We start from the raw sequence: 18,408 nt of genomic DNA, 5'->3' as shown, positions 1-18,408 counted from the left end.
GATGGACCCAGAGTCTGTCATATAGAGTGAAGTAAGTCAGAAAGAGAAAGACAAATACCGTATGCTAACATATATACATGGAATTTAAGGGAAAAAAATGTCATGAAGAACCTAGGGGTAAGACAGGAATAAAGACACAGACCTATTAGAGAATGGACTTGAGGATATGGGGAGGGGGAACAGTAAGCTGTGACAGAGCGAGAGAGTAGCATGGACATATATACACTACCAAACGTAAAATAGATAGCTAGTGGGAAGCAGCCGCATAGCACAGGGAGATCAGCTCGGTGCTTTGTGACCACCTAGAGGGGTGGGATAGGGAGGGTGGGAGGGAGGGAGACGCAAGAAGGAAGAGATATGGGAACATATGTATATGTATATGTATAACTGATTCACTTTGTTATAAAGCAGAAACTAGCACACCATTGTAAAGCAATTATACTCTAAAAAAGATGTTAAAAAAAAACACACAAAAAAAAAACTCTTCAGAAAGTGGGCTTAGAGGGAACCTATCTCAAGAAACTAAAGGCCATATATGATAAACCCACAGCTAACATCATACTCAATGGTGAAAAGCTGAAAGCATTACTTCTAGGATTAAGGAACAAGACAAGGATGTCCACGTTGCCACTTTTATTCAGCATAGTTCTGGAAGTCCCAGCCACAGCAATCAGAGAAGAAAAAGAAATAAGAGGAATCCAAATTGGAAAAGAAGAAGTAATCCTGTTACTGTTTGCAGATGACATAATACTACACATAGAATATCCTAATGATGCTACCAGAAAACTACTAGAGCTCATCAATGAATTCAGTAAATTACAGGATACAAAATTAATACACAGAAATCTGCTGCATGTCTATACACTAACAATGAAAGAGCAGAAAGAGAAATTAAGGAAACAATTCCATTTACCATCACATCAAAAAGAATAAAATACCTAGGAATAAACCTACCTAAGGAGCCAAAGGACCTGTACTCAGAAAAACATAAGACCCTGATGAAAGAAACCAAACATGACACACACATGTGGAAAGATATACCATGTTCCTGGGTTGGAAGAATCAATATTGTCTAAATGACTACACTATCGAAGGCAATCTACAGATTCAATGTAATCCCTACCAAATTACCAATGGCATTTTTCATAGAACTAAAACAAAAGAATCTTAAAATTTGTAAGGAAATATAAAAGATCCCAAATAGCCAAAAGACCCCAATAGCAGTCCTGAGAAAGAAAAACAGTGCAAGAGGAAATCTGGCTCCCTGACTTCAGGCTATACTACAAAGCTACAGTAATCAAAACAGTATAGTATTGGTGCAAAAAACAGAAATATAGTTCAATGGAACAGGATAGAAAGCCCAGAAATAAACCCACGCACCTATGGTCAATTAAGCTTTGACAAAACAAGCAAGAATATACAATGGAGAAAAGACAGTCTCTTCAATAAGTGGTGCTGGGAAAACTGGATAGCTACATGTAAATGAATAATATTAGACTGTTCTCTAACACCATACACAAAAATAAACTCAAAAAGGATTAAAGCCCGAAATGTAAAGCCAGATACTATAAAACTCTTAGAGGAAAACATAGGCAGAACACTCTCTGTCTTTTATAGTAATGGAAATAAAAGCAAAAGCAAATAAATGGGACCTAATTAAACTTAAAAGCTTATATACACAGCAAAGGAAACCATAAACAAAATGAAAAGACAACCTACGGAATGGGAGAAAATATTTGCAAATGATACAACGAACAAGGGATTAATTTCCAAAATATACAAAAAGCTCATACAGCTTATTATCAAAAAAAAGAAACAACAGAATCAAAAAATAGGCAGAAAACGTAAATAGACATTTCTCCAAAGACATACAGATGACCCACAGGCACACGAAAAGATGCTCAACATAGCTAATTACAGAGAAATGCAAATCAAAACTACAATAAAGTATCATCTCACGCTGGTCAGAATGGCCATCATCAAAAAATCTACAAATAATAAATGCAGGAGAGGGTGAGGAGGAAAGGGAACCCTCCTACACTGTTGGTAGGAATGTAAATTGGCATACCCATTAGGGAGAACAGTATGGAGGTTCCTTAAAAAATTAAAAATTGAGTTACCGTATGATCCAACAATTCCACTCCTGGGTATATATTCAGAACAGATGAAAACTCTAATTTGAAAAGATACATGCATCCCAATGTTCACAGCACCACTATTTCAAATAGCCAAGACATGGAAGCAACCTAAATGTTCATCAACAGACGAATGGATAAAAAAGATGTGGGATATATATATATACACATACATACACACATACACACACACACACACACACGTGTATACACACATACACACACACACAATGGAATATTACTCAGCCATAAAAATGAATGAAATAATGCCATTTGTAGCAACATGGATGGACCTAGAAATTATCACACTAAGTGAAGTCAGACTGAGAAAGGCAAATATCATATGATATCACTTATACGTGGAATCTAAAAAAATGATACAAATGAATGTATTTACAAAGCAGAAACAGACTCACAGACATAGAAAACAAACTTATGGTTACCAAAGGGGAAAGATGGGGGAGGGAAAAATTAGGAGTTGGGGATTAACAGATACACACTACTGTATATAAAATACATAAGCAACAAGGATTTACTCTATAGCACAGGTAACTATATTCAATATCTCGTAATAACCTATAATGGAAAAGAATCTGAAAATGTGTATATGTATGTGTGCATATGTATATATAAAACTGAATCAGCTTGCTATACATCTGAAACTAATACATCATTGTAAATCAACCATAATTCAATAAAAGAGAAAGAAAAAGACTGTGACTAGCAATGATATCAATAACAATACCAATAAAAACACCAGCCATCTTTATAATTTGTCTCATTTAATCCTCTAAAACAGGGGTCCCCCAACCCCCAGGCTGTGGACTAGTACTGGTCTGCAGCCTGTTAGCAACTGGGCCGCACAGCAGGAGGTGAGGGGTGGGCAAGTGAGTAAAGCTTCATCTGCCGCTCCCCATCGCTCGCATTACCGCCTGAACCATCTCCCCCTCCCCAAATCCGTGGAAAAACTGTCTTCCATGAAACTGGTCCCTGGTGCCAAAAAGGCTGGGGACCGCTGCTCTAAAAAACCCTGTGACCAGATAGCATTATTTTATCCTTACTGTAGAGATGAGGAAATGGAAGTGTAAAAGTTTAAATAAGCCTGCCTGACATCAAACCATAAGGTCTTTCTCAAGTCCTGTGCCCTTCTAAGCAGAAACAAATACTACTGTGTACTTTTCCAAGAATAAATTTGTACTTAGAATACAAAGTATACTGCAATAGGGAAATTGCAGAATGTACTGGCTTCTACAACCATTTGAATCATGCCAAGACTGCCTACCTGGCTAGAAAGCCATCACAGAAAGAACAACTAGTTTCAAAACTGAAATGGAAAATTTACTCCAAGAAGATCATGGAGGGCGAAGTTTCAATTCCAAGGATTTTACAGTAACAGGGAGAGTAATAAATTAGAATAAACTTAAATATGCAACAATAGTGAACTGGTTAACTATATTCTATTATATATTCAATACATTCTAAATATATTTTAATAATCTTAGCCATTTTTAAATGATGCTATAAAAATATTTAATGATACAGAAACATTAATAATGCAACAAGCAGAAAAAAGCAGGTTACAAAAGAGTGATCCTATTTATTAAAAACAAGACATATCCCTCACCACTCAAATCTACCTGGTTTCTGTGTCTGGATAGAGAGAATTCAGTTGGTCTAGATACTGGAGGATGCCAAACTATCCAAATCTATTTGGCTGCTAGGTTCTAAACAGCAAATGATAAGAGTTCAAAGAATGACGGATTCATGTGAAAATGTATCTCAAACTATTTTTTGAGTTTGGACAGAGTTCAGAGAGAATTACGAATACAAAAATGTCCACAAGTGAGGCAGGGAGGCAAAGAGAAACTGAAAAAACCTGAAAGCCCAGAAGATTCCCATCTCCCAGCACAAACTCACTCTGGGGCACATGCTCTGAGTGATATGGGGATAGATTTCCAGCCTCTACTTCAATTTTTATTTCTCTTAAAAATTTTACCAAGTATATGCAGCTGACTTTAGTTAAATGTACATATGGTGACACTATATGAATATACATTTGCACATGTTCTTTAAAATTTACATAGAAGAAAATGTGGAAGGCTATATGCCATAATATTAACAATAGTTATGGGGAATTCCCTGGTGGCACAGTGGTTGGGAGTCTGCCTGCCAATGCAGGGGACACAGGTTCGAGCCCTGGTCCGGAAAGATCCCACATGCCGTGGAGCAACTAAGCCCGTGTGCCGCAACTACTGAGCCTGCGCTCTAGAGCCTGTGTGCCACAACTACTGAAGCCCGCGCGCCTAGAACCCATGCTCCATCCGCAACAAGAGAAGCCACTGCAATGAGGAGCCCGCGCACCACAACAAAGAGTAGCCCCCGCTTACCACGACTAGAAAAAGCCCAAGTGCAGCAACCAAGACTCATTGCAGCCAAAAATAAATAAATAAATAAATTTTTTAAAAGACCACAAAAACAAACAATAGTTATCTCCAGGGGACAAGATTAGAGATTTTCATTTTCCTAATTATGCTTAGCTGTATCTTCCAGATGTTCTTATAATGAACATGTATTATTTCTCCAGTAAGTTATTAATATCAATATAGCAAACTGATACAAGAAAATGCAAAAAGTCTGCTGTGAGGGATAATAACAATAACATTTTAATTTTGACAGCAGCTCTACTTTGTGAGCTCATGGACTAAATAGAAAGAATACTGTCTAGTTTTACCTCTAGAGCCTTCCGTTGCAGACGGTCACGTTCTACTTTTTCTTTGCCAACAAACCACACTTCCCACGGTGTCAGGCTGCTTTCTGGTAACTGCACCTGTTTCTGTTCTTCTTGGTTATCTTCGGGTCCAACCACACTATTGCAAAAGAGAGGATACTACAGCACTTGTACTCAAAACTCTTTGGCTTAGCAGTCAAAGTCACTTAGCTGTACAATGAAAGCAGAATTCCACAACAAATTTACAATACTGTGACTTTTATATATAAATATGCTGAATTAATCATATATAAATATACACTTGAAAAACCATGATCAGAAAGTCCAATGTTTGAATTAGTTTACCCTTCAGACTGTCTTTGAATTCTCTCATGTTCTAAAATCACACCCAGTCCATTTGCCTCAATTACAACAATTTTTTTTTATTCTTAAAAATCTTATATCTGGACTACTAATTACAACACATGTGTCTAGCCAGATTCTGGAGCAGACTTTTCCCTTTTCCTCCTTTAAATACTTCACGAAGGGAAGAATACATACCTACACAGCGAGGATGGTAAAGCTGATGTGGTAACAATTAAGGTTTTGGTGTGAAGGGCAGACAGAGTTCTTTACAATCTCAACTTTTCTGTAAGTTTGCAATTGTTTTGAAATAAAAAGGTATCAAAAATATATGGTCCTTGTATTCTTTCATGTTTTGGTGGACTCCCTTTTGCCAGTTCTCAGATAGGGTGTCCACAGCTCCCCAGAGTTGGGTTACCTCCTACCATTGTCTCCACCACGAACCTCTGTCAGTCTGTCTCTTCTGGGTATGTGGAAAAGTAAGCACTCACTCAAGCTCAAAAGAAGAGGGGAGGAGAAGTACTGTGAGAACATACATACATAAAGAACACAGGGCCTTGGTCAGATACACAAGCCCCATAAAGCAGGAACAGCTGAACCATGAGCACGCATGGAAAGAAAGCTTGTTCAGGACCCGAGGCAGCTCAAAACACTACAGTATTATAGACTCAGCCCCTCTTTGTCTCTAACATTCCTGCTTCAGGCAACCAACTGCCTCGTCCACTGCCATGCTCAGCTTTTTCTGCCTTGTAGCTTCCATTTACTTGTTTTTTTCTGCTGTTTCTTCATTCATCCATGTCATTATGGAATTTGTATTCTAGTGGGAAAGGGACACTGTTGATGTGTCATTTATTTCCTATATCTTTCCTTGTCAGTCTTGCAGAGCACCACCTTACCCTCCCGGAGCTTCCACTGTCACTAGGTGCTGATGAGGCCTGGATTGGGCATTCCAGGCTAAACCTTGCCCTTCAGCTCCAAACTTTCATTTTCAACCATCCAATAGACAGCTCCACTTAAATACCAAACTCAACCAGTCTAAAACAAGTCAAATCATCTACCACCCACTCACTACCCTCCCCATCAAGAAGAATCTTACTCCTCCTCTTATAATCCTACCTCGGGGAAGAGTACCAATACCCACCCAGTTAGCCAAGCCAGAAGCCAAATCTTTGACTCCTGCTTCCCGTCCACATTTGGTACCTCTAGGTCCCACACCCATATAATCACCCCATCCTGTCTATTTTACTTCTTTCAGTTTTCTCAAGCCATTCTTCTCTTCTACAACCTCACAACTGCTGTCTGGTCATAACTGGCCTTTCTCCCTCCATTTCAAACTATTCTCCACCGTTGCCAGATTCATCCTTCAAATGCATCCTTCCGACATGTCACTCCCCATCTCAAAATTCTTCAGTGCTCCTCTGCCCATAGGATGAAATCCACACTCCACAGCCTAACACCCATGAATCGGCCCTGCTTATCTTCCAGCCTCTTCTTCCACCAATAGCTGATCTGGACTCTACGTTTCAGTCTTATTGAACTTAGGCACGTTGATGAATATGCCACGCCCTTGTGCTCTGCAGGTTTGCTTAAAATTCTGAAATTCTTTTCCTCCACCTCCACACACGGCCAAAGTAAGAGTTTAGATTTGGGAGTAAAACATTTGGGTGAATCTCTACCTGCTGCTTCCTAGCTATGTACATTTTTTAACCTCTTTAAGCCTCCGTTTCTCATCTGTTAAGTGGAGAAAATAGTAGTGGCTACCTCACAGGTACTGCGGCATGAACGATCCGCACTTACCTCAGTTCCGGGCACTCAGTAAGCATTTGGAACGTGTCAGTTAGTACTACTAGGAGGAGTATAGCTAATTCCTACTCTCCCTTTAAGATTTAGCTCAGGTTTTAACCTTTATTGCCTCATTCTGCAAAAAATCTGGACTAAGTGCCTTAGGCTTTCTGTCACTTGTCCATCTCTGCCAGAAACCATGAATTCCTAAGAGACAGAAAACATGTCTTAACTCATTTTTTATTTCAAGAGTCTAGCTTAGAGCCTAGAATATAGTAGGCTCCTAAGAAATGTTTGTTGAAAGAAGAAATCAGTGAGATCAGTGTTTTCTTTTTAAAATGACACTTTAAATATTACATTTCTTGCCTCATCAGTTTTAACAAATATATTCAAAATGTGTGGCATATATACTACAGCTCTAATCATAATCAAGAGAGGCTTGATAAGCAGCTGTTTATGACCAAGACGTTTATTAAGGCACGGGTTTCCTAATGGGTTTCCAGGATAAAGCTGAACAAACAGCAGGCCCAATGCATATTATAAAAGACTCCAGGAAAATATTTCTCATTATCTTGTCTGAAGTCACCTGTGAGCTTTATTTACCGCAGTGCTATCCAACACACCTGAAGGTCAGTGCGTCCTCTAAGCACAGCTCTATACACCGAAAATACCTGCAGCTCAACCCCATCATGTGCAGCTGATGCCTGAGTCTATCCCAAGAAAGCCTCACCCTATTAGTTTTGCCACAGTCAGATCCCTGTGGCAGGTGAAGGATGGAAAAAAAAAAAGGCATAAAATTCCACACTCTGGTCCACAAGAGGATGCTCACCGCTACAGCTCAGGCACCTGCCCTCTTCATCCCATCACCCCCAAACTGTCAGGGCACCAACTAAAGGTGAGAGGTAGGGAGGAGGAATAAGGAAATGTTCTAAACACTTCTCTTTCCTGAAAAGAAGTGCTGGGTTTTCTGAAGCATTTGAAAACAATCACCACAACTATCTGTTCTCTAGGAAGTGGGAAATAGGCATTCCTTCAGCATATGTTTATTGAACACCTAATAAGCATCTGACACTTGCCACACACAGGCCTGACAATTCCTGCATTCTCTCCAGACCACATCTTACCTATTGCCTTGATTCAGAGGGGATGAACTGTGATAGGAAGGCAGCTATGGCCCTGGGGTGTTACCAGCTCATTCGCGCTTTGGCTAAGGTTTGACATAAATATGACTGGCTCCTCCTGTAATGAGCTCTATTTGGTCAGGGCTTTGGCTCTTGGAAGCTAATGCAAGGTCTCAGTAGCTGAGCTGTAGTTTTCATGGCCATCATTCCTTGGGTTGCTAAACTGTCTACATTGCTTAGTCCTGCTGATTAGGCTTAGAAGGTACTTTATTTTAAAATTATTTTAAAAATCATTTATTTTAAAAATCACTGAGACCAACTCGATCCTGAAGAATCTGTACAAAGGCCCACATGAAAACGGACTCCTGAAACTTTCTTGTTGTTACAACCAGTCTGGACAAGTGGCTTGCTTGGTCACTCTTACTGATCTCCATTCCTACCAAAGTACTAATGTTTACTTCTCATTCTTAAGAGACTCACTGTTGTAACTGTGTATGTGAGTCACTTCATACGGTTCCATATTCCATTTACTCACTCTGTGTATGCATGTCTTATAGCAAAGGGGTTTAACTGGTTGCTTACACATAAAGCATGGGTTCTTTGGTCTGTATGTCTTAGATCTCCTGTATTATGCCTTGTGCAGCTTGACAATCAGAAATTTGTAAATGCTTCCTTTAGATGACATAATGAGTCTACCTCTGAATGGACCTGCATCACTAAGTCTGTCCCAGAAAAAGATATTCCTGCAGGGATAGGCCCTTTGCTCCTACTTCTTTATGCCCAACAATAGGCACGTAGCATAGGGAAGAGAAAACAGGAGCAATATACCTTGGGACTAGGCCCAGCTTTGCTAATAACTAGGTGTATGCCTTTGAATTAGACTTTTTATTTGTATCCTGAGCCAGTTTTGTTATCTGTAAAATGAGTGGCTAGATGTAGGCTTTAATTCCATGAGAGTAAAGACAATGCCTATCTTGTTTATGGGCCCCATATGGCACAAACTGCCGAATGAACTGCAGAAATAAATAAATTAAGATGGCTTTAATAATCCCTTTGATTCTAACACTCTCTGATTCAATGACTTCTTTTCTACTGTTAAGTGCTCAGAGCAGACCCAACATTGTCTCTGGATGCTGAAGTTGACATTGCTAGCCTCCAAGCTTCAGCTCTTAATCTAAGACATAAAAAGTATACTGCTTACTACAACATACTTCACTGACAATCAGACTGTTTTCAAAATAGCTCCAGGTATCACTAAGGTGCAGTCAACTACATTTTGGTATTAAGGGTTTGGACAAGAGTTCTAGTGTCCCCAATCTGTTCTCTGAGTTTTCATAAAACTCCTGAAATTGCAGCAAAATTTTATGTTTAAGACTAGGTGCGTTTCTCTGGGGAGCGAGACTGTAAGAATCATCACATTCTCAGGAAAAAGATTAAGAACGATGATAAATCTGTGGTCATGTGTAAGAACCGGCCCAGACTCTATGCGCCAAAAGCAGCAGCACCTGCGGATGCAGGTGCCCGTGCAGCCTTTGAGAGGGAAGACAAGAGGGTGTTTGGCCGCCAGAAGAAAGTACTTAGAAAGGTCTAAGAAATCTTGAGAGGGGCTGTATCGGCCGGCGGCCTCGGGTTTACCTGGAGCACCCCTGTAACTCCATTCCTCTCGGGCTCTCCACCTTGGCCTCTGAGTCATGAGCATCTTCGTCCACATCTACCTCCTCCTCCCCGTCACCGTCGTCGTCGTCGTCAAACGGGAAGCTCTTGTGGCCGAGAGGAGACAACAGCGACATGGTGGAATAGCCGCAGCTCAGCGGCGGCGACACTGAGCACACCTCCACCGCCTCTAGCCCCTGCCCCCGGGCGCCCGCCATGAGGACGGAGAAGGAGCCCGAGGTGGGCCGAGGCCTGGACCTGCAGTCGGCCAAGAACCGGGAGTCGGGAAGGGGCAAAACAACCCCCCACCGCCCCACAGCCCTCATGGAGCCCGCCAAGTTCAAACCGGCAGGGCTGCGGCGGCGGGGACGTGCTCTCCCAGCAGGCCCCGCGCGCGGCGGCGCGGCCAATCCGGGCGGGCGCTGACTTTGCGTTGCCATGGCGACGCGTGGAGGCCGCCTGGGCTTTGTCCAGCCCTGTAGAAGGTGGCTTCCGGCGCCCTGCGGGCTCTTGGCAGCCCTCCCTCCTCCCTGGCCTGGACCTGCGCTACTTCTTCTGACTTAAACCCGCGCTCCGCTCACGGATAAGGTCCCGCTCCCGGCTGACAGCTTGGAGGGCCCGTCCCTTGTTTGGTTCATTCGGTACAGGAAATGTGCTATCACTGAGTAAGGCAGATATTTTGGGGGGGAAAAGCAGGAGCGAAAACTAACCCCGTATCATTACAAGGTCAGGGTTACAAGGATCAGCCGTGATTTCTCTCAGCACACGGCCACACACGGCCGTATTTTAGGGGGTGGGGGGCGAACATTATCCAAGTTTAGAGATGTATCTAAAAATGCACTTTTGGTACAATCTTTCATTGTTTTTGGTAGCCCTTCGTCTGCCTAGCATCTTACAGGAACTCGTTTGTTTAGTGCATATGAACATCGGGGCCTTTCTGAAGGCTCTACTGTACTACGGTCTGTGCTAAGCACTGGAGATATATAAAATACAAGCCTTGCCGTTACAAGCCGTTACAAGCTCCTCATTCTTTTGTGGTGAAGAGTCATACCGTGAAAATATTCTGTTATATGCATTTTGTGAGGAATGAAAACATTTTGTGGGACTTCAGAAGGAGTACTCTCCTCAGGGATTGGGGATGGGGATGAAGGTAGTAAGGAAGAGGTGATACTAAAGCTGGTTCCTTTATTCATGCTGACAGAACTGTGTACACTTCTAAGTAAATGGGCTTTATCCAGCTCATAATGCATATTGCTGTAGAAATATCACACAATGAAAACTGACAATGGCTAAAACAGCACACAGGATTTGTCATTGACCAAAGAGTGATATGAAATCTTCAATGAAATTTAGATCTGCAAAATTTGACACCAAAGAATTACAGTAGAAATAATAGTAACTAAGGGCAATCCAGAAGACAGAAGCTATGGTTAATAAAATATGACATGGTTAAACTATTTAAATGGAATGTAAGTTTTGTTAAAATTTTCAGTAAAAACAATGAAAATGGAAGAAAACTAGAGCAATTTAAATGAGTGATAGAATTGATGGAGGAATAAAATGGCTTTGAGTTTTCATTCTGTATCCCAATTACTCAATATTGGTGTATCTGGTTAAAACCTTTTAGGAGAGCATCTCTCGAATCAATAACAACAGCATCACCCTGGGCCACTTTAGGGCTTCATAAGGGGGTAAACTTGAGAAGCTATTCCCAACAAACATCACCCCACATTACTGAAGCATAGTAGGAAAAAAAAACACCAAGTTTTAGTATGTAAGAGACCTGTATTTGAATCCGTGGTTTTCCTCTTATTTGCTAGTTTTCCCTAAACAAGCTGTTTTGCCTTTCCAAGTTCTGACTTACTCCTCTGTAAAATAGGGAAATAATCTATCTCCCAGTCATATTTTATTAATTCTCAAAGCTTCTAGCACAGGACCAGACAAGAGAAAATGGTAAATGGTAACTTGTATCATTTAAACTCCAAAACCGTTCCACTGTAACCTCTTGCTATGGGATCTAAAATGTTTTAAACAAATTATGCCCTTGACGCCTCAGAATCATCATGATGACCAACTACTGCATTATGCTGTAACAATCCTGGAGCTAAGAGGCTAAGAGCTGCTGGTGCTGGTGCTTGAACATAATCAAGTCCTGTGGTCTCCTTTCTTACAGCGCCTTTTCGTTACTGGCACAGAAACCATAATCAAGTTTGGTTGCATTATATAAAATGTATAAATAAGCTCGAAAGAGGGCCTCTCCCCTTAAGTTTCAGGGTATTAACTTAGTAACTTCTCTTCTTACTACTCATTTATTTTCACTTTCACGCTATATTTGAGATAATTCCTATTTTTTGCTGGCTTTGTAAACTTGTGTAAGTGAAGAGTGACCCTTGCTTGAAAATCTCTGTTTCAAAAATAACATCATTATCAGTGAGTCCTATTGCAATATATGACACAATTTAAAAAAATGTATCCCTGGACATATTGAAATATTTTCAGATGAAACAATTAGTTTTAGGTTTGCTTCAAAATAATCCAAGGAGCAGAGGGATTAGAGAAGGTGAGTGAATGGGATGAAGGGGAAACAAGATTTACCATGTGCTGTTGACAGCTGCCAAAGCTGGATGTTGGGTATGGGCAGTAAGGGCCTAGGGCATGGGAGGAGGGGTAATTATAGTATTCTACTTTTGGTTATGGGAATTCCAAACATATACTGAAGTTTAAAACAAACAAAAACAAAAAACATCTCAAATTAAGGGGAACTGGGTGCTGGTTTGGGTTCTAATTTGCTGTATGTGTCAGGTATTCACTTAAATTTCATTAGGCCCTCTATTTTCCCATCTGTAAAATGAAGTCTTGATGACTGTGAATACTGAATTATTTCTAAGCACAATAGACCCTTCTTATCCACAGGGGATATGTCCCAAGACCCCCAGTGGACGCCTGAAACTGTAGATAGTACCAAACCCTATGTATACTATGTTTTCTTCCCCATACAGTTTAATTTATAAATTAGGCATAGTATGAGAATATCTGAATTGCCAGCATCACTATTCTCATGCTTTGGGGCCATTATTAAGTAAAATAAGGGTTCCTTGAACACAAGCACTGAGGTAGTCAGAGACAGCTACTAAGTGACTAACAGGCAGGATATACTGCACAAAGGGATGATTCGTTTCAGAGTAGACCAGCGCAAGATTTCATCACACTACTCAGAAGGGTGTGCAATTTAAAACATGAATTTTTTATATCTAGAATTTTCCATTTAATATTTTTGAACTGCGGTTGACTACAGGCAACTAAAACTATGGAAAGTGAAACCTCAGATAAGGGAAGAAAGGGAGGACTACTGCATTTGAGCAATTGGCTATAACTGGAATCATGCAGTTTTTAAAATAATTTGCTTTTAAATAAGATATAATTGATGGTATCCTCTTAAATTTCACAGTTTGTTTTCCGTGAGTATGGTTCAGACTTAAGATAGAATAAAACCTCACTTCTAAATTTCAGCAAAGTGTTCTCTCAACATTTCTTCTAATACTCTTAAAAATATTTTACTTCAATTTGCTTAGTTTAACACTAAGCAAATTCATTAATATATCTAGTATAAATTAAGGCAAAATAGATTGCTTTCCAGAAACTTTAATAATTAAACACACTGCATACAATATTGTATTTCCTACCATATGTATAGTACAGTTTACCACATATTTTAGATATCTGCTATTCTATTTTTTAAATGAATGCAATGAAAGTATTCAGTAACATGACTTTTGAAAAGAAAAAACTTTTAGCTAGATGTTTTTACCAAGTTATGATTTAATATTTATCAGATGTGTAAATATACAAACATGATAGCAATTTTAAAAACTTGTGAATAGTTGGCCTTACAAAATTACAACACACTGTAAATAAATCCCTCCCACATTTTATACAAACTACATGATTTTGATATACAAAGATTCTGTTTTTATTACACTGACAATATACAACCAAGACTATTTACAATGCAAAAAGTATATAAACCACAATTTAACATTCTGCTACTGGCAGCCACTATAGTTTAGGAGGTAGCTTTAATTAAACGAAATGAACAGAAGCCACATTTCCCAACTTGTGTTCTAAAAATAATTTACATAAGATAAAAATTCATTATATGCACATTATATACAGTTTAATTTTTAAACTGCAATCTAGCTTAATGTCTTTTAGTATCTCCTGAACAACTAATATGGCAGTGGGTTTGCTACTGATTTAGCATATTGTTCAAAAAACGTATTGAACCTTTATAACTTTAAGACTCCACGTAGTGAACATGTCAGAAGTCCATAGGTGAGAATCAAGTAAAATTTTTGATTTTTAAAGATATACGCCTAAGCTTTATGCCTTTTATTTTCTCCTTAGTGACATATTTGGCTTGTCAGGCCTAAGCTTTATGCCTTTTTTTTTCCTTAGTGACATATTTGGCTTGTCTCCCAAGAACACCGTTCCTGAGCTGTTGCACAGGCTCTTGTAAATCAAAGTAAGGGGGAAAATGTATGGCAGCTTCCATATAATAGTATAGGTTCAGGAGAATCCAGCTCACTAATAAATGTAAGTGCTTTGTGTCATAATTACTCACAATTTCTTCCAACTAAATGAAATCACTTGCCACAATTTACTTTCTGTATAATTTAAACTATAGGTAGATCACAGACCAACAAAACTGGAAAATACTGATAGCTCCAAGGATATTAGGACGTGTTTTATCAATGAGAACATCACACGGAGCCATCGAATCCCTCAGATACTATTAAAGTCCCATGTAAGTAGTTTAGCCAAATCTACTAATTCACACAGCAATGAGCCCTTTACTTTTTCCTAATAGTGTGATCACAAAACACTGAAGAAAAAATTGCTGTGATTGAAACAAAGCAGTGTATAATGACTGAAAACAAATGTGTTCGGTTATTCTTTTAAAATCTAACAGTTGTTAATATTGTTTTAAAAACATCTTCAGGTTTTATATTTAAATCTCTTAAACAATCTCTATTATGTCAGAGATGGATTAGACAATGCCAGACGATGATGCCTACATGCACTCTCAGAGTCCTATCTGGGAAACAATCCCTTTTTTTGGCCCTGCAGTAAGTTGTCCTGAGATTAATGATGAAACATTAGGTAAAATTAGCAAGACTTTTTCTTCAATTATACAAAATCACCATTTAAAATATTCTTAAAAAAATATTAACAGCTGTTCTTTATCTTGTGCTTAATTCAGAAATAGGTATAAATTTGCTTCTTATGGATCAGAAAAACCTAACGCTATATTGCTATGATATACATAGAATCTTTTTCAAGTTATACATTTGTTTCAAATAGACTACACATTGCTTGGACACTGCATTTTTTCATCCATTGATAGTTTAGGCACTTGTTCTTTGCAAAGGTCTGGTTTAAGAAATAAACTGCCGCCTTTCTCCTTCTTCTAAGTGACACCAGGCAGTGATCACAGAAGTGCTTCCCAGATGAGAGATCAGACTAGGGTTCATTCTATAAACACTGTGATTTGGGTTGATGGGGGAAACAGTCACAAACACACTGATTCAGTCTTTAACTCTTGGGAGATTGTAAGCATAGCGCACCAAAGGGAATCCTCGACTCTGATAGAAGCAGGCTCGTCCACAGGCCTGCACCTGGTCAGAACTGTCCGAGACAAAGGAATCTTCTTCATCTGCGTAATCAGAATGGGCAGACTGCGTGCCACAGTCGGACCAATAGCCGTCCGGTCTTTGGCAAGAACCCACTGCCAAGGCAGGACAGCTGTGTGATTTTATTAAGTGTTTGCAGGACACTGGCTTGGTCAACAGAAAGGATTCACAGCAGTCACACACAGTCAGGTTACCCTGCAAGTGTGAGTACATGCCGCAGTCATAGTAGAAATCCTGTTCCACACAACCAGCTTGGCTGCTGACGGAAACCGACACGGATCCGTTTTTCTTGGTAATATGTCGCTTCAGTAACTTCCAGTCTTCTTTAAACTTTGGGTTGAAGAAGACATACAGGACTGGATTCAGGCAAGCAGGCAATGGGAAAAATATCAGAGTAACAGACTTCATTATTTCGGGGCTGATAGAGATGGCAGTGATCAATGGCGCAAACGAGAAAAAGGCTACGGGGCAGAAAAAGATGCAGTTGGTGAAGATGAGCCAGGCAACATGCTTAATCATGCTAGAATGTGAGTTCTCTGAAAGGTCTTCTTTTTCCAAGTTGCAGTAGAGTTTAGTGTAGATGATGGCCATTAATAAAAATGCTAGTGAGTTTAACAGCACTAAGGTTACGGTAAATCCCAATGATGGGGTCTCTCCTGTGGGAAATGGCAAGCACAGAGGTGATGCAGAATATTCCCCTCCGTGGAAAAGGGGAAAACAGCCTGCTACTGCCGCACCCAGAAGAGCAAACAGGGCAGCAATCCGGAACTGTCTGAGATGATTGCTTTTCCCATTTTTCATTATATCTTTTGCAGATAAGCTTCTTTCGACGGCCGCTAACATTAATAAAAATATGGCACTCTCTGAGGAGAAAACGGCAAGAAACCCAGCTATTTTGCAGCCACTGCCAATCTCCCACCAAATGCCAAATTCGGCAAATCGGCCCCAGGACACAGCATCCAGGAAAGTTAAGATGCCGGTATAGGCTCCCATGAATAAGTTAGATACAGAAATCAAGCCTATGAACAGTTTGGAGGAAGGCAGTGATGTACAAGATGCAAATGTTGTTAAAATGACAAGCAGGTTGAAAAGCAATGCAACCAAGAAAATGAACCACACAGTAAGACGGATCATCCAGCTTCCCAGTAAATGTTCACAGGGCTTAAAAGCACCTAGAATGAAAGAGAGAAAAGACAACTTATAAAAGACCATATTCCATATGATATGGCTTGAGAGAGAAACTAGAATAATTAATCTACTACAAATTGAACTGATCCCAATAGAAAAGATTACCGTTTCTTTGATATTTTAGTCATTGGACTGGGCTATTTAAAAATTTATTTTAATATATATTTATTTCATTTCTTTTATTAACTATTGGGCAAACCATACAATGATATTTAAAAGAAAATTTTCACTTTTTCTTATACCTAAGTTAATATACATAGCACAGTGTCTAGTACCTGAAAGGTACTTCATAAACTGAGGGCTTGCAATCAGATATACTAGAGTTTGAGTTTGGGGTTCATAACTTGCTGCTCTTACTTGAGAGGGCAACTTAAACCTCTAAGAATTTCATTTTCTCACTTGTGGATAATAACACCTATTTCACAGCGTTGTGTAGCGTAAGTAAAATTACATACACAAGGTACTTAAGCGGGCTACTGGGTACATAGTTGTACTTCAGTAAATGTCAGGTCCTTTCCTTCTTCCTTCCTAGTTCCTAATATACTTTATACTAATTGTATATTATATGTATGTGTAATACATATATTTTTTACACATTTCTTATAGCTTTCAAAAGCAATCTGATGAAGCAGGTTAAGATAGGTATAATTATCCCCATTTTTCATCCAGAGAAACTGAGATTTCAAAGTGTTTGGTTGACCTGACAGAGGTCATTCAGACAGTATGAGAGCCAAATCAATGTTACACTAGTTAACACCAATGTTAACTAGTAATGTAAAACTATGTCCAATAAAACCCTACATAACGAACTAGGATTGCAAGAACTAATTTAGTAGCTGAGCTGTATGTTCTAGCAACTGACTGGCATGCTAATTATGTCCCAAATGACAACCGTTTTATTTAAAAGTTAGAGAAAACAGGGAGATCAGCTCGGTGCTTTGTGTCCACCTAGAGGGGTGGGATAGGGAGGGTGGGAGGGAGACGCAGGAGGGAGGAGATATGGGGATATATGTTTATGTATAGCTGATTCACTTTGTTATACAGCAGAAACTAACACAACATTGTAAAGCAATTATACTCCAATACAGATGTTAAAAAAAGATAATAATATTTAAAAAATAAAAGTTAGTGAAGAAAAACAGAATTTTGTCTACAGAGCGTAAGAAAACTATGTACTGCAACTGCCCAAAAGACACGTTCTAATTTATGTTTCTGGATTGTCCTGAAGTTTGATACATCCCATAAAGCAACTTAATCACTGAGATATTCACAGACCTAACAAACCAGCTCTGCACCATTTATATGGATCTCACTCAAGGAACTTAAAAAAAAATTTTTTTTTTCTAATTAATTTTTTTATTGCCCCGTCAGGGAAGTGTTAAGAGGAACCTTTCACCTTTATCTCTGTATCTGAACTCTTCCTTCTGCAAGGAACAAGGAGTAGCTAATCCGACCTGGGAGAACAGGACACCCTTTGGAAAGTGTCTGATTAGTGGGTGGAATTACTTTCCTTCAAAAGCCTGGGAATCTGGCTCCACCCAGTCTGTCTTTGGAAACCTGCTGCTTCCTCGAGTTTTAAAAGAAGGTTCCTGCTCTCCTCCACTTCCTGCTTCTGTGTCAGCACATGGCTGTCTCTGTGTTACTACAAGTGAGTGGAGTGGAGGAAGCAGACCTGCACTTCACTCCTATTGCCACCTGGGGAGATGAGCTCAGACCAACTTTCCTTCTGGTTGACCCCCAAGGTTTAAAATCAGTGTGGAAGAAATGGA

General features: G+C 39.5%; 2 protein-coding genes across 3 annotated transcripts in view; both read right to left on the bottom strand.

Annotated features, from left to right (window-relative positions):
- Positions 1-10,201, bottom strand: part of CCDC34 (coiled-coil domain containing 34) — a gene marked incomplete at its 5' end in the record, with an annotated part of 52,560 nt that extends 42,359 nt beyond the window's left edge. The window contains 2 exons of the mRNA XM_079929698.1: positions 4,867-5,002; positions 9,744-10,201. Coding sequence (XP_079785824.1) covers positions 4,867-5,002; positions 9,744-10,201 — 594 coding nt within the window. The remainder of the gene's footprint in view (positions 1-4,866; positions 5,003-9,743) is intronic.
- Positions 10,202-13,560: 3,359 nt separating this feature from the next.
- The window catches only part of LGR4 (leucine rich repeat containing G protein-coupled receptor 4), a 97,047-nt gene continuing 92,199 nt past the window's right edge, over positions 13,561-18,408 (bottom strand). For both annotated transcript variants that reach the window (XM_079929430.1, XM_079929431.1), the window contains exon 18: positions 13,561-16,623. In XM_079929430.1, the coding sequence (XP_079785556.1) occupies positions 15,347-16,623 (1,277 nt within the window). In that variant the 3' untranslated portion in view covers positions 13,561-15,346. The remainder of the gene's footprint in view (positions 16,624-18,408) is intronic.

The sequence above is a fragment of the Stenella coeruleoalba genome (assembly GCF_951394435.1).
Source record: "Stenella coeruleoalba genome assembly, chromosome: 8".
NCBI classification, from domain to species: Eukaryota; Metazoa; Chordata; class Mammalia; order Artiodactyla; family Delphinidae; genus Stenella; species Stenella coeruleoalba.
Note: the sequence above shows the minus strand (reverse complement) of the source record. Positions and strands in the feature narration are given on the sequence as shown.